This window comes from Salmo salar, chromosome 18 (genome assembly GCF_965601325.2).
Source record: "Salmo salar chromosome 18, fSalSal1, whole genome shotgun sequence".
In the NCBI taxonomy this organism is placed as follows: Eukaryota; Metazoa; Chordata; class Actinopteri; order Salmoniformes; family Salmonidae; genus Salmo; species Salmo salar.
Window position 1 is genome coordinate 16,394,304 of NC_138308.1, and position 23,121 is coordinate 16,417,424.

Below are 23,121 nucleotides of genomic sequence, written 5' to 3' on the forward strand. Positions count from 1 at the left end.
CATATGGAAAACCTTGCAATGCAAAAGGGCTGTTGTTTTCGTCTTATCCCAGAAATCGGTTTTGATTTAATAGTGCCCTTAGTTGGACTGTGAAAATTAGTTGCTTAACGGGAAATAAATGTAACACTTACCCATCCTCCGTCTTCAGGAGGTGAGGTCACTGTCAGTTGTGCAATATGTGGGGTAAATTGAGACTCAAGCACGCCAGGCATCTGGGAGAGCTGAGGTATTTTGCTTTGTGGCCCAATGATGGAATGAGTGTAATAATTCATCTGATAGGCATCTGTTAACAGACAACAATACGCTAGTTTCACAATGTTAATATGCCAGTTTTATTTTCGACATGCATCTTTTGATTAGAAAGACATTTGGTCCTGTCTTCATGGTATTTAAATACTGCAGTCAACTGCGTCAACATAAAGCTACCAAAACCCTACTCAATATAATAAAATAACATTGTCACATGCGCCGAATACAACAGTAGACCTTACCGTGAAATGCTTTACTTACGAGCCCTTAAGCAACAATGCAGTTTTTAAAAAGTAATTAAAGTGTGCTAAATAAACTAAAAATAGCAACACAATAAAATAACTATGAGGCTATATACAAGGAATATAACACAGTAATCAAGTGAGAAAAGAAAAAATCATTATTTTTGATTAGCAAGAATCGTGAACAACATATCAGTTCAATCACGCTTTCCTTACAATGTTTAAATGTGATCATGAAAATTCAGATTTTGATTGAATAGGCCAGGCAGTCTGCAAAACACTACACCTGATAGCCACGGCCTTTAATGTTTTACTTTTATAACCTTAATAAATAAGCATTTATAAATGATTTATAAGTACCCCAACTATTTCTAAACATGTATAAGCATTCTAGACCTTACCCTTCATAGGTATTTAAAACAAAACATGTAGAAATATTATAGAAAAGGTTATTATAAAGTGTTACCAGGATATACATAAATATTACTGCACAAAAAGGGAATTGTTTTTCAAATACATTTTAATAAAATGAAAGTTACATAGGAATGAGTTCAGTTACAAAAAGCTACTGAATGATCAAGTGTACCACCCTCCAATAGTGTTTGCTTTCTGGGATGTTTTTCCATATGCCTCATTTAAAATTGATCAAATCCAGTTATTAACCATAAACTCAATATTTTTTATTTATTTAACCTTTAACAAGGCAAGTCAGTAAAGAACAAGTTCTTATTTACGATGACAGCCTACCCCGGCCAAACCCTAACAACACTGGGCAAATTGCGCACCGCCCTATGGGACTCCCAATCACGGCCGGTTGTGATACAGCCTGGAATCGAACCAGGGTCTGTAGTGACGCCTCTAGCACTGAGATGCAGTGCCTTAGACCACTGCATCACTCGGGAGCCCTCAAGTGACTATAAAGTAGGCCTACTGTAAACATAAGAAAAATTATCATTCTCAGGCACAGAGCCACCTGTGCTAACTCAACATTCCAGGGTTAGCATGGTGGTAGGCCATTTTAAGTAAACATGCATTGTTCATTCTTCAACCATCTTAAGGGTTCACTTCACACATACCTACTCTGTTGATATTTCTTATGAGAACCAAACATTCTATGACCATGAACTCAGATTGTGTAATCATTTATTTACTACATGGGCAAAAGTATGTGGACACCCTTTCAATTTAGTGGTCAGGTATTTCAGCCACACCTGTCACTGATAGATGTATAAAATCGAGCACACGGCCATGCAATCTCCATAGAGAAACATTGGCAGTAGAATGGCTTTACTGAAAAGCCTTTCCAACAAGTCAGTTCGTCAAATTTCTGCCCTGCTAGAGCTGCCCCCGTCAACTGTAACGGATGTTATTGTGAAGTGGAAACATTGAAGATCAACAACGGCTCAGCCGTGAAGTGGTAGGCCACAAAAGCTCAGAACGGGACCGCTGAGCGTTGAAGCTTGTAAAAATCATCTGTCCTCAGTTGCAACACTCACTACCGTGTTTTAAACTGCAACTAGAAGCAACGTCAGCACAATAACGGTTCGTCGGGAGCTTCATGAAATGGGTTTCCATGGCCAAGCAGCCGCACACACACTAAGATCACCATGCACAATGCCAAGCATCAGCAGGACTGGTGTAAAGCTCACCACCATTAGACTCCAGAAAAAGGTGGAAACGCATTCTCGGGCTCCAGAGTGGCGCAGTGGTCTAAGGCACTGCATCGCAGTGCTAGCTGTGTCACTAGAGATCCTGGTTTGAGTCCAGGCTCTGTCGCAGCTGGCCGCGACCCAGGTTAGGGGAGGGTTTGGTCGGCAGGGATGTTCCTGTACCACTGCGCACTAGCGACTCCTGTGGCGGGCCGGGCGCAATGCACGCTGACACGGTCGCCAGGTATAGTGTTTCCTCCGACACATTGGTGCATCTGGCTTCCGGGTTAAGCGGGCGTGGTGTCAAGAATTAGTGTGGGTTGCGTTTTGGAGGACGCACGGCTCTCGACCTTCACCTCTCAAGTCCGTACGGGAGTTGCAGCGATGGGACAAGACTAACTACCAATTGGATACCACAAAATTAGGGAGAAAAAGGGCTAAACATTTTTTTTCTTTTTTTACAAAATCGCGCTTCTCCATCTGGCAGTCCAACAGACGAATCTTGGTTTGGCAGATGCCAGGAGAACGCTACCTGCCCCAATAGATAGTGACAACTGTAAAGTTTGGTGGAGGAGGAATAATGGTCTGGGACTGTTTTTCATATTTCGGGTTAGGCCCCTTATTTCCAGTGAAGGAAAATCTTAACACTACAGCACACGACATTCTAGACTATTCTGTGCATCCAACTTTATGGCAACAGATAGGGGAAGGCCCTTTCCTGTTTCAGCATGACAATGCCCCCATGTACAAAGCGAAGTCCACACAGAAATGGTTTGTAGAGATTGGTGTGGAAGAACTTCACTGGCCTGAACAGAGCCCTGACATCAACCCCATCGAACACCTTGGGATGAATTGGAACACCGACTGCGAGCCAGGCCAAATCACCCAACATCAGTGCCCAACTTTACTAATGCTCTTGTGGCTGAATGGAAGCAAGTCCCCACAGCAATGTTACAACATCTAGTGGAAATCCTTCCCAGAGAGGGGAGGCTGTTGTAGCAGCAAAAAGGGGGCAATTCCACATTAATGCCCATGATTTAAGAATGAGATGTTCGCCGAGCAGGAGTTCACATACTTTCGGCCATGAAGTAAGACTACGGCTATGAAATAAGATTACTTCAACAACCTACAAATAATATATTTTTAATAACAGCCTAAACCTTTAAGAAAGTTGCATTTATTTAAACTGAAATCAATTACATCTAGTCCATAAAAATCCACCACGTATTAACATACACAGTATGTTGTAAAGCGAAGGCTTTCACAGGGTGTTCGGCCTGTGAAAATGTTTTATAAAACGCGGCATCAGAGGCATACGGTTTTCTGAACACTGGAGATTAAGTAAATATCCTTGTCCGTTTCAGGTGTGAGGGCTAGCACGTTGTCCTTCACTGGTGACATGGGCTCTCCTTTCTTACAGGGGTTGATCTTCGGATTTTCTCTGCAACACAGAAAAACACAATCAACGTAGTTCCGATGAAAAGTAGGTCACAAGAAAGAGATGGTTATCATATAATTGGTAAAGCTGTAATCTAGCTTGTAAAAGCTGTGATCAACACTGAAAAATATAAATGCAACAATTTCAAAGAGTTTACTGAGTTAGTTCATATGAGTTAGTTCAAGTAAATATGTCAATTGAAATAAATTCATTTGGCCCTAATCTATGGATTTCACAACTGGGAATACAGATATCCATCAGTTGTTCAAAGATAACTGAAAAAAAAACATTTTGTTTTTTAAAGTAGGGGCGTAGACCAGAAGATTTGACAGTATCTGGTGACCACCATTTGCCTCATGCATCGTGACATCTTCGCAGAGTTGATCAGGCTGTTGATTGTGGCCTGTGGAATGTAGTCCCACTCGTACACGTCGATCCAAAGAATCCCAAACATGCTCAATGGGTGACATGTCTGGTGAGAATGCAGGCCGTGGAAGAACCGAGACATTGTCAGCTTCCAGGACTTGTGTACAGATCCTTGTGACATGGGGCCGTGCATTATCATGCTGAAACATGAGATGGTGGCTGATGAATGGCACAACAACAGGCTTCAGGATCTCGTCACGGTATGTCTGTATATGCAAATTGCCATCGATAAAATGCAATTGTGTTCGCAGCTTATGCCTGCCCATACCCTCACGACCACAGGGCACTCGGTTGACATCAGCGAACCGCTCGCCCACACGACGCCATATACGTGGTCTGCGGTTGTGAGGCCGGTTGGACATACTGACAAATTCTCAAAAAACGACAGAGGTGGCTTATAGTAGAGAAATTAACATTAAATTCTCTGTCAACAGCTCTGGTGGACATTCCTGCAGTCAGCATGCCAATTACACACACCCCCCCGCCAAAACGTGAGACATCTGTGACAATTCTGCACATTTTAGAGTGGCTTTTTATTGTCCCCAGCACAAGGTGCACCTGTGCAAAGATCATGCTGTTTTTTTTTAGCTTCTTGATATGCCACACCTGAGGTGGATGGATTATTTTGGTAAAGGAGAAATGCTCACTAACAGGGATGTAAACAAATGTGTGCACAAAATTTGAGAGAAATAAGATTTTTGTGCATATAGACAATTTCTGGAATCTTTTTTTCAGCTCATGAAACCAACACGTTACACATTGCATTTATAATTGTTGTTCAGTGTAGCAATCATTCACTCAAGTGAAGACTAGTGGAATCTGAAACAAAACATATTCAGTACTCTATATAGCCAACAGAAATGAGCAGTTTTGCCACACAACACAATGCCAAAGATGTCTCAAGTTGAGGGAGCGTGCAATTGGCATGCTGACTGCAGGAATGTCCACCAGAACGGTTGCCAGAGAATTAAACGTGAATTTCTCTTCCATAAGACACCTCTGTCGTTTTAGAGAATTTGTCAGTATGTCCAACCGGCCTCACAACCGCAGACCACGTGTATCGCTTAATGTGGGTGAGCAGTTTGCTGATGTCAACATTGTGAACAGAGTGCCCCATGGTGGCAGTGGGGTTATGGTGTGGGCAGGCATAAGCTACGGACAACTAACACCATTGCATTTTATCGATGGCAATTTCAATGCACAGAAATACCGTGATGAGATCCTGAGGCCCATTTTTTTAAGGGTTGTCACATGCGCCGAATACAACAGGTGTAGACCTTACAGTGAAATGCTTACTTACAAGCCCTTAACAATGATTTTAAAAAAAGGAAAAAAAGTTTTTAAAAAACCCAGAAGAAACAAATAATTAAATAGCAGCAGTAAAATAACAACAGCGAGGCTATATACAGGGGGTAGTAGTACAGAATCAATGTGCTGGGCACTGGTTAATCAAGGTAATATGTACCCGTAGGTAGAGTTATTAAAGTGATTATGCATCGATAATAAACAGAGTAGCAGCAGTGTAAAATTGGGCTCTTTGATTAGCTGTTCAGGAGTCTTAAGGCTTGGGGGTAGAAATTGTTAAGAAGCCTTTTGGGCCTACACCTGGTGCTCCGGTACCGCTTGCCGTGTGGTAGCAGAGAGAACAGTCTATGACTAGGGTGGCTGGAGTCTGACCATTTTTCTGCTATAGAGGTCATGGATGGCAGGAAGCTTGATGCCAGTGATGTACTGGGAGCTGTAGAACCTTTTGAAGATCTGAGGACCCATGCCAAATCTTTTCAGTCTCCTGAGGGGGAATAGGCTTTGTCGTGCCCTCTTCACAACTGTCTCAGTAAAATCTTTGATATTGTTGCATGTTGAGTTTATATTTTTGTTCAGTATAGAAATTTGAGACAAGTTTGTGACAGGTCCTTTGAATATAAATTGGTTGTGTTCAAAAAAGGGGGAAATATGCAAGTATGGGAACTACTGTTGAAGGTTGGTATTAGGCATCACATATAATCTTATACAAAAGCAAAGACAATTGAAAGGTGTAATCCAGCTACAGGGTTGAGGACTACGCAGGTTATGATTACCCTCACTTACTTCTTAAAACCAAAGTTTTTCCAGAGGCCACTGATGGTGGCCTGGAGGCCAGGGTTGTTCTCATTGTTGGTGGTGAGTTTCTGTCCAGGACCTGCAGGCTTTTTACGGAGGCCGCTGGCCCTGGCAGGGGCAGAGGGTCGGATCTTTGTCCCTTTCCCTTGGTCACCGGGTTTCATCCGCGGGAGACCTGCAACCTGGTGAGAGAGATGGGAAGGAAAATTCTTCACTGTGGGGATATATAGCATGTTCATCCCAAAAGTGTTCTAGCTGCCAAATCTCTGTTGAACCAACATGATACAAAATGGTCCCACATAAAGTAAGCTACCTTCGGTCTCATTGTGCTGGATTTCTTTACATCTGCTGTTGGAGAGGAACTGGGGCTTTTGACAGAGTCTGAATCCTTACTGGAGTAAATTTTCTTAGAAAACAGAACAGGCAGTAAATTAATAAAGCCACTGCCTCCACTCATTCAAACCACAACATAAAAAAAGCCATGCATATGCACCCTCAACTAGCTTGCAATGATGCACATGCAAATGTTATGAAGCCTACGCATGACTAATTAGCAGAGGAAACGGTGACGTACAGGCCTGGTGGCATCCTCCAGCCGAGTGGGTGGGGACACTTCCACTACATTGCAGGAAGTGTGGTTATGCTGAGAGAAGTAGGCACTGTCCTGAGACGGTGGAGAGTTTGGTGGTGAATCCTTGTCTTCTTTGCCCAGAATTGGGGATGGGGCTCCGGGGGTCTTCCGAGTCCTCTGGCCTTCCTGGCTCCAGGAGAAGCTTTCCTTCTTGCGCTGGAACTGCTGCAGTGCCGAGAGGCCGGATGTGGGTGTCGGGGTCCTGGATCTCTCTGAGGAGCTGCCTGACCAGCGGAATACCCCTAACCCTTGACTGGCAGACAGAGGGGAGGGGGGTGGGCTATGAGGGTCAACAGAGTCATTTTCCTCTGTCTCAGCATATCCTCCGATACAATAGTCCTCCCTGGGGTCCTCTGTGACCTCATCCTGAGACACCTCCCCTTTGACAAAAGACTCCGGATTCTGGCTGGCCACCTCACTGGAGCTGCTGCCACTACAGAAGAACCTATAGGGGAATACATCAACCATTTAGTCAGTATCACAAAACATTCAAAATAAAACAAAAACTGGTCAAATGTGGGCCAAACAATGCGATCAAGAAAACAATTGGAAGAACCAGTGGTTTTAGGTAGGTCATTTTTAGTAATGTAAAAGACAAGACGAGTTTGAAAGATTTCTTATATAATTAAATAGCTGTTGCAATGACTTAAAGTGTGTATTATAAGACCATACCTGCTTTGCATTCCCTGCCCGTCTCCACCTCCTTCCTGGTTTCTCCTCTGTAGCAGGGTGGCGAAGCGGTTGTGTGGTCTGGGATGGGTAGCGGCAGCAGTGGCACTGGGCCGGGGGCATGTGGAGATGTGATGGCTCTCTGTGGGTCCAGGGTCCTCCTCCCCTCTGGACCGCTTCTGACCGGAGGGAGAGTACTGCTGCAGCACATCCTGGTCTGAAACACCAGAGTCTTTGGGAGATAAAGGAAATCAGAAGTTTGTGTCGGGTCTATAATAAAAATATTCATCAACACCACTTGGAAAGAATGTTGCGGTTTACATTAATCAAATACATTGATAAACTTTTGTATAATGACCAAGAAGATTTTTCCTGTTCTATTTGAACATTACATTTTGAAGGTCCACCCAATGTTATATAAGTATAAGCTTTACCATAGAATGACTGATAAAACTTCACAAGATGAACTGGGATGTTATGGCAATAAAATGTGTTTCCCCTGAATAATCCCAAATCCTCTCACACCTATTTAAACAGAACTGGATTAATCAAATAATCTTCCTTCCTACGGTGACAGAAAGAACACCTCTCAAACATGACAGTGCAACAACGAGATAGCAGACTAATCTCACCTTCTCTGGGTCTCTTAACCTGTGTGTTCTTGTGAGGAAGCCTCAGCCCCTGCACACTGATGACCCTCTCCTTCCCCCTAGTTGAGGGAGGCCTCTGTGGAGAGCCCACAGGCTGGGAGGCAGAGAGGGTGCCTGGTATGTAACCTCTGCTCCAGATGCTAGGGTGTGTGGAGGCCCGAGTCACCTGGCTGTCATTCCAGCCACGACTGCGTGGTTTCACTGGCTAAGAAACACAAAGGGAGGAAGGATTTAGATACGTTAGTGTAAATTACGTGCACTTTAGCCAACTCCTCTATGGTTGTCATGCCATACATGTACAGCATACAGATCTGGGGTAAGGCTAGATTAAGCACTCTAGCGACAAACACATTTGTAAGTTAAATATTAATACAATTGTACTGATTGACTACAAATAGCTAAGTACCCCATGTATACAACACTAAGGACACAAGCAAAACAACAACCTAGCAGTACAACTTGTGATGATGAATGAGTAGTGTTTGTATAGAAATGACTTATATTAATCATTCTACCTAGTGCCAGTACCTTGACATTTGTAGCATCTGGGTTGAAGTCATCAATCCTCTCCATGGTGTTTATATCCAGGTTACCCAGGGCCACCTGTAAACCTTTGCAATCTCCTAAATTACTGGATTAAACATTAAGGACAACATATTGTACTGGTAGTAAATGGGAAAGCACTAGTGTCTTATTTTCCATTTTGCTACTAATCAACATGTATAGAGCAGGAGTTAGGCCTGCCACTGAGTGAAAGGATACCGGCCAGCGTAGCTGAGGGTGGCAGGGTCCATGTGCTCTGGATAGGGGTTGAGAGGCACCACCTTCCTCTTGATGGGATCAAACACCAGCTGGTAGAGGAAGGTGTTATTGGCCTTAACAAAGCCGTCAACGTACTCGTCTGGCACAACCACATTCATCTTCAGGTACTGGCCCATCTTCCTTATCACCTGAAAGTACATAAACAAGTTAGAGGGGCCATTTTCATTATAGTTTAATTTCTACCTATGTGCTAGTTCTACTACCAATTCCCATTCAAACTTACCTTAATGATGTCAGGGTTGTTTGCCATCCTCAGCAGTTTACAGGCTTTGCCCAAGCCAATCCCATAGAGTGAGGACAGATAGTCACAGCCAGAGAGAATACACATGTGGCGGAACTTCTCTTCCGTGAAGACGTCACCCAGAGAGCGGCACCGCCCCAGGTGGTTCTGGTCAATCTCTAGACCGTTCCCCTGTTTGTCCATCTTTAGGATCACCTGAGAGAGATGACCAGCAGAACCCATTATGGTCATTACCATAATCTAAGTTTCCATTAAAGTAACTGTCCAGTTAAAATCTCACATTTAAAAGTTCATATTCTGTTAACCCATACCCAAATAATGTTGACTCACTCATCCTATACGCGCATGTTGCCAAATAATAAATTGAAAAGAGAAAAAAAACACCTCAAAATGATATCTCAAACAGACATTTTAAAAATGGTTGCCATCTCCTGCGGATGAGATGGCCAACCAGAGATCTACTCGCATGAATGTTATTAATGACCACACCATTCTAACACAGAAAAGCTGCTTTGTAACATACTTAATTACAATTTTTTTGGAAGGAAACTTATTTCACTCATTTTAATTAATTATTGGCCATATATTACATAGAAATCTGGAAAAACCAGACAGTTACTTTAAAGCCAGATGATGATTGTGACAAATGCATTACAGAAATTCCACAGAGAGCAGCATCTTAAAGGACCTAATTCTGTACTTTTTTGCAGCCAAACGCCAATAAGTCAGAGTCTTCAGTGATGATAGCCTGTGCAATGCCAGCCTTGTTAAGGAAGGCCAGCTGGGCATCAGCTTCATACGGGGCCACCACACAGTCCACTCCTCTGGTCCTTGCAGCCTAGAGAGAACATTATTTCAGCTGAATAAACAATTTTAAGCAACCAATTTACAATCAAACATTAAGCAGTGCATCACAAAACAGATGACGAGTTTAACCGGTTAAGACAGATTAAACCACTGCACAAAACCAGCAAATAGACGCACTTCATTCAAGATATGCATCATAGGTTTCAGTTAAAAATACTGATCACTAGAAAGCATTTTTTAATCTTAACAGTTTTAGCAGTATTGGAAACATTTACCTTGATGACATCATGGGCCATGGAAGGGGTGACGGTAACACAGCGAGTAAAGCAGTCTCTGGCCTCTGAAATCTTTCCCTCGCGTAGGAGCTGCTTACCTTTCTGCAGATTTGCCTGACGACGCCTGGAAGACAGACGTCAGGTCTTACTTTTTTGGGTAAAAATATTTACTCCGTTCTATTCAAGAAACTACCTAGTCAAGTACATGGAAAGATTTTCTTTCATTAAAAGGAGACATTACAGCAAATACCATCTAGGCCTAACATTAACTCACTCATCACCATCTTAGCTTTAAAGAAAATTAAAAGGTCCACACACACACTTACTCTCTGCGAGCTTTGTCCACCTCCTGTTTTGAAGGCAGATTGCAGCCATCAAACACCAAGATGGGCTTCACACCAAAAGACAACAGCATGTCCACAAACTTCATGCAGTATGTCACATACCTATGTGAAAGAAAATGCATAGGGTTAAATAGTTATATTAATAGGGTTAGGTAGTTAATGCATACTGAGATAGCTATAAAACAGCTTACTGGTCAGTTGGCTCCCCTTTGGCAAGTTTCTCTGCACAAGAAAATGCCCCTTTATGAAGCCAGCAATATGTGTCTACGGCCACCGTCTGTCCCTTGTACTTCCTCACGCTGATGGGCTCCGAGGCATCTTTGAGGAACTGCAACAGCCCCTGGATCCCCATTTTTTAATCTGAAGATGCCACTAACATTCAGGACAGTTGCTTGCTATATTCATGGACAGGGAGACCATTTGACAAAACATTATAATTAAACTAGACTTATTAAAATAAAATAATACTTTACCTAGTTAACGTTAACTTGTTAGGGAGCATTCATGTAACTTTGCAAAGTGTTAACGACTAGACTAGCTAGTTAATCGTAATCTGCATATACCTGCTCATTTACCTGGACATAGCAGAGTAAATGATTATGAATTCTAGCTAGAAACCGATCGTAACTAACGTTAATTCATTCTAACGTTCGTGGATCTTCAAAAACCTTTCGCCACTCACCAGTGACTGTCAGTGATGACAAACACATGTAGCAAGTTGGCTAAAGTTAGCTAGCCACCTAGCACGGCCACTAACGTTAGTTAGCTAACCAACTACCTAACCAATATAGCTATAAATACATTGTTGGTGCTGTAAAAAACAAACGCAAGTTGTAGCTAGCTAACGTTAGTTAGCAGTTCGAACAATGGGAATGAAGTGGGCTAGCGAAATTTTCTAGGAAACTCTGGCTAGCGCATAGCTAAATTAATACATTTGAATATGTTATTTTGAAATAAATACAAGAATATAAGACACCATTAGCAAGCTACCAAGATATTTACCCGCGAATTGAAAGAGTTAACAATGACAAATAGTAAGAACTGAACGGTACCGGGACACCTTATTATCTCACAGGAGTTCGGTTTTAGCGGCAAAAGTAGGAGTTCACAACGAGCTGATACTATTGGTCAGTCTATTCTGACCAACCATATGTGGGGGAGGGTCTTTGGTCGACAAAAGGAGAAGGGAGTAACCGGATCTCTTTTTTTGGTGTCATGCTGCGTATTGATTTTGGGAGTCCAGCGTCACCTTTCCCCCCCACTAGATGGCGAGCTTGTCTGCTGCCGTGTTAGGATTTTTTGACGTGTCGTCTTTCCCAGCCTCCATTGCACTTCCTGCTTCGGTAGCTGCCTGTGTGTTTGAGCAAACGATACCTCAACAACAAGATGGAATAGTTGGGAAAATATTGTGAAATCCAGTCAATGACAACGTTGTATTTACTTGTGGCAATCTATTCAATTAAACCCTTTATTTAAATGTCAGTTATTAGGACTTGAAGGTTGTTGGCAAAACATCAACAATGCATCTCTCTCCCACCAACGGAGATTTTACTTTCGTCTCATCAACTGAAGCCGAGGGTAATGTTAGCAGGCCGTGAATACTGTCATGTGTTTCATTATTTTTAGTTACCTACCGTATTTGTCAACACGTCATTCTGCTAACTTGACATTCATTCATTGGGTAACTAGCTTGAGTAAAGTGTTGTCGTTTTTGTCAAGTTACCGTGGTTCGGAGAGATTTGACAACTTTCTGCTGCTACTGTACGGCTAGGCTAACGTTAGCAAGCTAGGTAACGTTAACTATATAACTGAAGGAAATCCACCTAACAAATATTATTCTATTGAAGATACGTTTAATACAAAACTCTATAATCTGTTTGGAATAGTTTAGTGTGTTTCCCATTGAGTAAATAGTTTTAAGTTCCAATGCAGCCGTTTATCTTAATATCAAATCATTTCTGGGTAACAAGTACCTTACTGTGATTGTTTTCAATTAAAATGGTCAAAAAGAGACGAATAACTTCCTAGTAAAGACAAATTGCTAGGGCTGTCTGCGAGTGGTCTGAGTAGGGAGGTGAAAACCAAGGGGGCCAGGCACAGTTTTGACTGCTCCTAGAGTTTTTCTTCGGTACTGCAGTTTAAATCTGCAATATGTAACTTTCTAGGGCACCGACCAAATTCACATAGAAATGTACATTATAGATCTGTTCTCATTGAAAGCAAGTCGAAGAAGCAGTGTCTGTTTTATGTGCGCTATGTCTATGCATCCTGTTCTTTAGTTTATTTTTTGCGTCTTTTACTTTAGATTTTGTACACCAGCTGAAAATACAATATTTTTGGTTATTGAAAATATATTTCACAGCAGTTTAGATAAAACATGCAGTGTAGAGAATCATTGTACTATCACATTAACTGAAATTAGGCAAACTATTAGAATTTTAGCAACCAGGAAATGGAGGTGTGGTTTTCACATATTGCCCAGGAAGAAAATTTCCATAGAGGTCTGTGGTGGATGAATCAGAATTAGTTGGGTAACATAGATAATTAAGATGTTTTATTAGTATAATATGCTTATGTGAGATACTTGTCATTAGAAAGTGTCCTTTGGTCTCTGGTGTCTTTCAGTTGCACGTTTCCCTTAGCTGGGGCTCAGTCACTTGGGGCCCAGATGGGAGAGGTCAGACTTGTTTTTTACATGTCTCTGTTGCTATGCAGAATATCAGCAAGAGAGGAGGACTGAATGAAACATTGTCTTCATATGTGAATGTCTTTACCTATTCTTAAACCATGTGAAGGGATGGTGTGATTAATGGGGAACCAATTATTTGTCTCCACAATGTCTGTGCGCAAGTCACTCCCCTCAGTGAGCTTGTCCAGGAGTGGGAACAAGAGGTGTCTTACTGAGGATGGGCCTCTGAGATAAAACTGACAGAGGAGATTTATGATGTATTTTGATAAGAATGTCTAAAAAGCATTCCAGAGGACATGAGCTAATGGTTTTGTTCTATACCGTACCAGGGAGGGATGGTTCTAGGGAGACCAGACACCGGTCTATATAATGAACACTGTTGAGATAGCAGTTGCTGTCTGCTGTGTTTTATATATCTTTTCATACAAAACTTAACCTTTGTGAACTGTTCGTAAGATTTGTGGTTCGTCAATGTACGTTGAAGGGGTGGATTCATGGGTATGAAAAGCTCTTTGTATTGTTGTATAGTGACCTTCCTGGTTCATTCGAGAGAGTGCACTATTGAAGGTCAAAGTACTTTTGCAAAAGTATCTTAATTATTAAATATGTAGTTTAACTCAGACTGGTGTGTTTGTAACTCTCCTCATTTGGTAATGCAGAAATTAGCCACCACAGGTCACATAGAGAAGTCATATATTAAAATTCCTAATAAGATACTTTAGTCATCACCATTGTGCATAAAACACACATTGACTTATTCAAATAATTGTTGCTGAGGCTGATTTAAAAAAATAAAATAAAATAAAACTCAGCATCTGAAGATAACATTTTTTATGTATATTCATCCAATGTCTGCCATGTTTTGGATAATGTGATGTCGCTGCTCGCACTGCTCCCTGTGTGAACGGAACCCAAACCGGCTATGCGAGTGCGCTATCGTGCATAAATGTATTTTGTCCCCCCACACCAAACGCGATCACGACACGCAGGTTAAAATATCAAAAACTCTGAACCAATGACAGTAATTTGGGGACAGGTCGAAAAGCATTAAACATGTATGGCAATTTCGCTAGTTAGCTTGCACTTGCTAGCTAATTTGTCCTATTTAGCTAGCTTGCTGTTGCAAGCTAATTTGTCCTGGCATATAAACATTGAGTTATTTTACCTGAAATGCACAAGGTCCTCTACTCCGACAATTAATTCACACATAAAACGGTCAACCGAATCGTTTCTAGTCATCTCTCCTCCTTCCAGGCTTTTTCATCTTTGAATTTATATGGTGATTGGCATCTACACTTTCATAGTGTTACCACGACAACCAGCAAAACAGTTCATCTTTCAATCACCCACATGGGTATAACCAATGAGGAGATGGCATGTGGGTACCTGCTTCTATAAACCAATGAGGAGATGGTAGAGGCAGGACTTGCAGCGCGATCTGCATCAGAAATAGGAATGACTTCTATTTTAGCCCTTGGCAACGCAGACGCTCGGTGGCGTGTGCGAGCAGTGTGGATGCTATAATTGAATAACATATATTCCTACATTTATTTTGCTCGAGCGGTGTGGTCAGCCTATAAGTGCAAGCGCATGTGATGTTGGCCCATATAAAACAGATCCAACCCAGATATAGATGTTCCATGAATCGGCATATACGAACACGAGTAGATTACCTTGAAAACAACGGGCGGATATCATGGACGCAGTCTCCAGTTCTTAGTATACCTCAGTGGGGAAAACTGAAAACGAACCCCCTAAGGTTGATGGCTGCGCCTGCGCTGAAATTTAATTAGCATAATAATAAAAAAATCCACATAATCTCTCCGTTTAAGCTACAGAAATGTTTTTTTTTGCATCAGATACGTCTCATCCTCTTATGTCGCCATAACGCATCTGCTGGTAAAAGGTGTCAGAGCTAGAGCGGTGTTTGTCATACCATGAGAAATCCCCCAAATTTGTCTTCTCACAAAATCGGCTGTAGCGTCCGAACGGTTTGGCCTACAAACTATAATGACCCCTCTATGGAAAGACGAGACGCTCACGAACACAATGTTCTCCGTTTTGCTCTATGACCTCCGCAAGACTCTTCTGAGCCGATCTGCCAATTTCTGTCTGTAGCGTCCAAACTGTTTGGGCTTCACACATATATTACCCCTCTGTACAAAGGTGAGACTCTCACGAACATGTACATGTCGGTTGTTTTGCAAGACTCGTTTGAAGATCCCCGGTACCAGTTGAAAAAACGAATAGAATTATATGTGGACTGTTTAATGCCAAAAATGTGGGGTGAAATACATGTAAAAAATATATTTCCTGATCATTCTTATATCTCTCAGTAATAGGACAGACACATCAGAGCAAACTTCCTTTACATTTTTTGGGGGATTCTCTGTTATTCAATGTATGGGCTAATAACAGTAAGACCAAAACACATTTTTTCATCAAATATTTTTTTTTACATATTTTTGGGATACTTCAAGGCATCTTAAAATTCAAAATCAAATAGCTAAATGATCCTTGGTATGACCTTAAAAAAAATAATCAAATAGCTTAGTAGAACACTCCCCACTCCCCGGCTTAGACGGGGTTTAGACTCTGATGGGTTTTAATGGCAGAGGTTTGGAACTCTTTTCTTATTGGTCTGTTAACTAATTTACTGCCTTGTGATGTCATCAGCCAAGCCTAAATTCTGTCCCACAAAAACAGGCTTATCCACTAAAAGGGCATTATCATCATTTTCACAATTTGTATTATTCCAACCTCATAGTGTGGAAATATATAAAAAAACAGGGATATCACATTTTTGACTGCACTGGGCCTTTAAGTAATTTAGACAGTGTGACAACCACTGGGGGACATGTCTTGCCCTTCTGCATTCCACATACCTTTTGATTAGCTGAGGTGATTTGGTCAAGTGTGAAACACTATCTAGATTAGGAACAATTGATCCTTGATTGTGATAGGTTTTGGAAACCTTGCAGGACCCGTCCTAGCCTTTTGGGGGCCCCCCACCTCGCGGAAAAACATTTAAGTGCCCCCCATCTTGAGGCGGAGAGAACATTTTTAAAGTGAATTTCTTGCAGTACTAGACATTTTGCCTTGGGGCAGAGAGAACATTTAGATATTGTATAACAACTTTCATGCAATTCTACTCATTTAGCTATGGGGCAGAGAGACAAAATGTGCAATAATCATATACATTAAATTCCCTACAGATCTAAGCGGTACTATTGATGCCCCAGATGTTAAATTGAACATGGGCAGTGACAATGCAAAAGACCCATATGCAACCACGTTCCTGAGGAAACGAGGCTATGGCTGGCTCCTGGAAGTAGAAGAGGATGACCCCGAAGACAACAAACCTCTTCTGTGAGTACCTTCTTCAAGAAACCCATTCTTTATCCATTTACATTGATATTAAAATGACACTTGATTTGGCCATCACTACAAATTAAATGTGCTGATATCGCACGATGCTCCTGTACAATCTCATACGCTTATATGATTAGGGAGGAGCTGGACATCGACCTGAAAGACATCTACTACAAGATCCGCTGTGTGCTCATGCCAATGCCCTCCTTGGGCTTCAACCGGCAGGTTGTGAGGGACAACCCTGACTTCTGGGGCCCGCTGGCTATAGTACTCCTTTTCTCCATGATCTCCATCTACGGACAGTTCAGGGTGAGGCGGCAGTTCAAGCTGTGAATTCTTTTGATCTCAGAACATACCTTACATCTGGCCCTTGGCCCCCCAGAGAGGGCTGTTGGTTCAACTAAGTTAGATTACTCTGAAAAAGTAAATGGTGAACTTCGATTGTAGGGTTGAGATTTGAAACAACATTAGATGCACATGCTGCTCACACAAACAGTGCTTGATTCACTGGTTCTCTTCACTTACTGAATTGAATGAAGTGGGAGGCAGCCTACATTGATATATTTAACGATGGAAGAATGTTCAGAAAATAACTTACCACACCAAAATATTTTGTCCTCTAGAGACTTTGATACAATGTCACAATTTTCAGGGTGTGTATTATTTTTGTTGTTGTTGTGTTTTAGTTATTTGTCGCTTTATTTTATTTTCCTAAGGTCGTGTCTTGGATAATTACCATTTGGATATTCGGCTCTTTAACTATCTTTTTGCTGGCTCGTGTTCTTGGTGGTGAGGTAAGATCCACCAAAGTTTACATTTAGCTGAAATAAGTCATATTCCTAGTCTCGATGAGGAATACATTTCTCTTACTTGATACTGTACATTCATCTTTGGATGTACATTTGCTTCCTATTACAACATGAATGATGTGGCGTGCTGTGAAACACTGACTTGCATTGTTCTGTTTCGGATAGGTGTCTTATGGACAAGTTCTTGGAGTGATTGGATATTCTCTACTCCCGCTCATCGTTATAGCCCCATTGCTTTTGGTCATTGGGGGTTTTGATGTTGTTTCTACACTAATAAAGGTGAGCAAAGATAATCAACCTTTATTCTATCAGATTTTTCTCACAAATGAATCTCTGTAATTCACCATTGCACGTGTGATTTAACATACACTAACCTGTTCAAAGCTATTTTTACATCTGTATTTGATTAGATTTTTTTTTAGATAATACAAATGGACTTTTCATTTTTCAGCTTTCTGGAGTATTCTGGGCTGCTTACAGTGCTGCTTCGCTGCTCGTTGGGGATGAATTCAAAACCAAGAAGCCTCTGCTCATATACCCTATTTTCCTTTTGTACATCTACTTCCTGTCACTATATACTGGTGTCTGATTGGACAAATGGCGGCAGTGGAACTTTGGTTGGAGAATGACACAAAGCACCGTGAAAAGACACAAGGATTAATTACACAATGAAAATAAGGAGCATGGATTTTTGAAAGGTCATTTTCTCCCTCTTTAACCCTGTTTACAATCCTAGACTGTGGGGATATAAGGGTGTATGTTACATCAGTGTATTTAAATGTACCCCTTACCTCTGTGCTCAGTAAAAAGTGGTAGCTTATGGTCTAAGCTCAGTGTTCAGATTGAATTGTAATTAGATCGCAGGTTCGCGTTGGAATCATATAAAAGGACTGTAATTATTTAATTAAGGCGTCAAATCTGGTTTTGGTAATCATGGGAGGGTCACAACATACCAGTCATTGATTTTGTTAATGCTTTTATTCCATAGAGGAAGGTGGTGCCAAATACAGTGCAAATTTGTTCAATTTGAACCAAGGGGTTAAGAAAGAAGTCTGCCCCACGGTTTATTGTGTAAGGGAGTGGGCTAAGCATACTGTCATGCATTGTTATGCATTATTTAGTGGTCATTTCAGCCTGGGTAGACAAGTAGATGGGCAGTTTGAGTGAAATAAAACAAAGTCTACTAAAGTTTGGTGCCTTTCATTAGTTGTTTTATACAGTTGTTTAAAAATATTTTATTGAACGGATGTATATTTTCAGACAACTTGCTTGTATCTATTGTATGTATTCAGAACATGTTATACAATTTTGAACAATTACTAGACCTGGAACAATTGAGAGTTATAAAACACTCATTAATTCACATTAAGGCGGCATAAAATATATCAACATAATTGTCTGTATAACTGTTGTACTGTACTAAATATTTTAAACAACATTCTCAAACAGTATGTAATGTGTTATATCATTAATCTGCATGCAAAAACTTAATTTCACACCCAAGCTTTATGTAGGAAATGTTGAATGTACTATAGCAATTAAAGACTATTGTCAGGGGGGTTAATTTAGTAATATGGAATTTACAGTGAAAAATTATGAATTATTAGCTGAAAAAACGCATTGAAACCATTTTTGAGATTCTGTTATGTGCTTACACATTGTATATAATTCGCTTTTAGAACAATATAGCAAATGCTCAGTTGTTGAAATTAGCCAATTTGAACTCAAATTTGACCTAAGTCTTTGTCTCAAAGTACATCTGAAATTGGATATCTGAAAAGTAAATTAAAGTATGCATATGGTTTCTAGGGGTAGAGGATGAACGGAAATTTGCATTGGTTTTACGCTAATGTAGTCTAAGCCAATTTCGGTGTTATTGGGGTGGCTGACTTCAAGGGCTTTATAAATGATAAAAGGTGTCTTGGTGGGGTGGGCCTAAACTCACCGGACCGACTGTTGGTCTGTACAGTGGGGGATGTTTGCTTGCTGTCGGTGCAGTGTGTAAAGCCTGTTGCATGCTTCCCAGTCTAAACAGTTTGCGCATATATACAATGACAGCATTTTGTGACTTTGTTGTTAGGCAGGTTTTTTCCGGCTGTTCACGCACAATTTTTTTTTCTCGAGACGAAGTTCAGTAACCTAAGTTTATGCCCCTTTGTCGGTGATTGACCAACAGTACTACTACTAGTAGGAGTGGGAACTATGGACGGGATTCTTCAATAAATTGTTTGTCATTCAACGAGAGACGAGTAGTTTTAATTTTTTTTAATTCACTTGAGAAATATCTTAGATGTAAAATTGCAGGACTAAACTTCGGCAAAAACGTCAATGTATTACAGATGTCTTGCTTTATCTTGGATTATTTTAAAGAAGTGTATACTGGCTGTGTTGTGGCTACGGCGTTTGAAGGGAGACAAATGGTAATATTGCCCTTTTTCAAGCGAAGGTCTTAAGGGAGTATGCGTTTTGTTTGTTTTGGTGTTAGTACACAACAACAAAAAACCTAGATGGACAAAAACAATAAACTTAACATTTACATACTTGGTCAGACCCACATGTTCCCCCCGTACCCACACCCAATGTTGTTTCCAATACTTGTAAGACTACCCTATATGACTTCAAATTGTGTTGTTTCAGTCTGTAGACAGTTTAAAAAATATATATTTAAATAAAGCATTTGATTCTTCCATTCTCTTAATGTTGGAGTATCATTTGACTAACAGTATTTAAGAAAATAGCTTCTTCAATATAAGTGACTTTTTTATTTTATTGAGGGAAGTCAAAGTTCGGTAACAGTAGGGGTGGGAACTATGGACAGTATTCTTCAATTAAGTGTTTGCTGTCATTTAACGAGAGGAGCAGCTAGGCCCTACTGTCTGCAGTGCACTACATTTTCATGCACATTTCTTCAGTTGAGAAGTACTGCACTTAGATTACTTTATTAGTCACATGCACAGGATCATAGATGTAGTTGCAGGGTACAATGAAATTCTTATGCTGTGAGATTCAACAGTGCAGGTAAAAAAATAGAAGTGAATGAGACAATACAAATAAGAATATATACACATTTACAACTGTAACAATGATAAATGTCCATGGGGGGAGGGGGGATCAGGTAGCTGCCTAGTGGCTACTCAGCAGCCTGATGGTCTGGGGGTAGAAGCTATTGATCAGTCTGACAGTTTTTGCCATGATACTCCTATACTGCCCGCGTCTGAGTGATGGAAGTGGGGACAACAGGCCGTGGTTCAGGTGGCTTTGGTCCTTGATGATCTTCTTGGCCTTCCTGCAACACCTGGTGTTGTCGGTGTCTTGGAGGACAGTCAGTAAGCACCCAATAATGCGTTCACCTGAGTGTACCATAATCCGTCAGTGGAGTTGCCGTACAAGGTTGTGATGCAGCCTGACAGTATGCTCTCGATGGTGCTCCTGTAGAACACTTGAGGGCCCTTGGGGACAGGCCGAATTTCTTCAGCCATCTGCGTCATCTGTGGATCTATCAGGGCGGTAGGCGAATTGGAAAGGGGCTAGTGTGTCAGGGGGGGAGGAGGTGCACTTCAAGTCATTCAGTTCCCTTTCCTGTTCTTGGGCATGATAGTGGACATCTTGAAGCAGGTGGGGAAACAGCCTGAGTTAAAGAGAGATAGAAAATGTCTGAAAACACAACAGCTAGCTGGTCTGCAAAGATCTCAGCAAAAACGTCTAAATTAATTACAGATTTCTTGATTTATCTTAGATTAATTCAGAATATTTTGAGAAAGTGCATGGCTCAAGAGGAACAAACAATAATATTGTCACTTTTTCTCTCATTTTTCAAGCGAAGGTCTTTAGGGGGTATGTGAGCACAGACGTTCGCCTTGCCGAGTTCTGCTTGGAGCAAACTGTACCTACTGTATGTATGGGACACCTTTATAGGGACCACCCGCTGGTGGGGTTTAGGGTTTTACTCATTTTTCAAGCTTAGGTCTTTAGGGAGTATGCAAGCACAGACGTTTGCTTCGCTTTGCCGAGTTCTGCTAGGAGCAAACCAAACCTATCTGTGGAACACCTTTATAGCGACCACCTGCTGGTGGGTTTTAGGGTTTATCTTGCATGGGGATCCATATCCCAACATCAGGCAAGGGCTGTATTAAAAAACAACAAAAGAGTCATCATATAATTAAGCAATAAGGCATGAGGAGGTGTGGTATGTGGTCAATATACCATGGCTAAAGGCTGTTCTTTGGCACCAGCCTTGCTGAGTGCCTGGATGCAGCCCTTAGCCATGGTATAGCAATATAACACAAAACCCAGAGGTGCCTTATTACTATTATAAAACTGGTTACCAACGTAGTTAGAGTAGTAAAAATAAATGTTCCGTCATACCCGTGGTATACGGTCTGATATACCATGTCTGTCAGCCAATCAGCATTCAGGGCTTGAACCACCCAGTTTATAATTACATATAAAACTCATATCACTTAATTTAATCCATGCTCAAAAGAATTCAAAGGGTGAAAGTGCAAGGTGCTATAAAAAATTAAGGCGCATACTGTTGATAGCACTGACGAAGGCATAACGCCCGATGTTCACCAGATGTAGGGCTGTGACGATTATGGAATTTTGGGTAACGATTGTCATGCATGGCTGTGCTGTGACTGGGTCAGACATGGTAGGAGATAGTGATGGAAAAGAAAGAGAAGCAAGTATGGAGTTTAGCGGTACAAATAAAGGGCGGAATAGTTTCCAACACCAGTGGCAGTTCGTAGGTAGAGTGTGCCCGAGGACGAAGGACAAGCTAATTTGCGAGGGGATCATGGAGGTGAGGAGGAGCATAAAGTGATTCTGAAGTTTAGGGAGAAAGGGGGAGTTGGGGCAATGAGTCTGATAAGGTTGAAAGCTGCGATAAAATAGTTGATTTGGGAAATTGTCAATGCTGAAGTGTTAAGAGATGGGAACTTGTTGGTGTTCTGTACGGCTCAGAGGGAAAAAGCTCTCATAGTGAAGCAAATAGGAAAGTGTAAGGTGGTGTCGAGCAGCTGGACTGATCAAGCAGGGAAGCTGTGGATTAAAGGGGTGACAACAGGAGTACCTGTGAGTGTCAGCACTAAAGAGACAAGCGACAACTTGAGAGAAGGTGTTCTAGTGAATGTTCAAAGATTGCAAGCAACAAGGGATGGAGTGAGGGTAGATAGCCTGTCAATTCTCTTTCACTTCAAGGGCAGGGTACTGCCAAGTAAAGTAACCATGGGATATGAGTTATTATGTGAGGGCTTATGTACCCGAAGCCTTTAAGATGTTATAACTGCCAGAGGTTTGGGCATCTGGCAGCAGCCTGTAAAGAGAAAAATAAGTGTGCCATGTGTGGAGGGGTGCATGAGTATGGGAAGTGTGGGGACGGTGTACAACCAAAGTGCTGCAGCTGTGGGGGTGCTCTTGGTGTGGCATATTTTGGGTGTCAGGCAATGAAACAGGTAGTGGAAGTGCAACAAGTGAGAATGGAGAGAAGGGTGTCATATGCTGAGGCATTAAGGGTGGGCTAGGTCCAGGGATATACAGGTTCAAGGGAGAGATGGGTAGAAGCATCTAGATCGGGGACTATGGGGCAGGTGGGTAGAGACATGGTATACATAGACAAGAGAAAGCTGGTTGACATTCATAGCAGGAACTATCAACAGCACTGCTAAAGTGGAGTCTAAAACAGAGAGGATTCAGCTAATAGTGAAAGT

At 41.5% G+C, this 23,121-nt stretch overlaps 2 protein-coding genes across 4 annotated transcripts; one reads left to right on the top strand and one right to left on the bottom strand.

The window, feature by feature from the left end:
* Positions 1-308: 308 nt before the first annotated feature.
* exo1 (exonuclease 1) lies at positions 309-11,855 on the bottom strand. Of its 3 annotated transcripts, none has more exons than XM_014154489.3 (14): positions 11,604-11,855; positions 10,735-10,938; positions 10,526-10,645; positions 10,200-10,323; positions 9,818-9,955; positions 9,100-9,312; positions 8,817-9,004; positions 8,583-8,685; positions 8,037-8,259; positions 7,408-7,636; positions 6,679-7,180; positions 6,418-6,510; positions 6,093-6,286; positions 309-3,581 (listed from the first exon to the last, which is right to left on the bottom strand). In XM_014154489.3, the coding sequence occupies exons 2-14, from the start codon at positions 10,893-10,895 to the stop codon at positions 3,446-3,448; spliced, it is 2,424 nt and encodes an 807-aa protein (XP_014009964.1). In that variant the 5' UTR covers positions 10,896-10,938; positions 11,604-11,855; the 3' UTR covers positions 309-3,445. The 3 variants fall into 3 exon arrangements, with proteins under 3 accessions (XP_014009964.1, XP_014009963.1, XP_014009962.1); XM_014154488.3 differs by having other exon boundaries at positions 10,735-10,903; positions 11,546-11,855; XM_014154487.3 differs by having other exon boundaries at positions 11,546-11,855.
* Positions 11,856-11,858: 3 nt separating this feature from the next.
* On the top strand, positions 11,859-19,657 carry yipf4 (Yip1 domain family, member 4). Its single transcript, XM_014154493.3, has 6 exons — positions 11,859-12,121; positions 16,448-16,601; positions 16,742-16,913; positions 17,321-17,398; positions 17,579-17,692; positions 17,865-19,657. The coding sequence occupies exons 1-6, from the start codon at positions 12,064-12,066 to the stop codon at positions 18,000-18,002; spliced, it is 714 nt and encodes a 237-aa protein (XP_014009968.1). The 5' UTR covers positions 11,859-12,063; the 3' UTR covers positions 18,003-19,657.
* Positions 19,658-23,121: the final 3,464 nt, after the last annotated feature.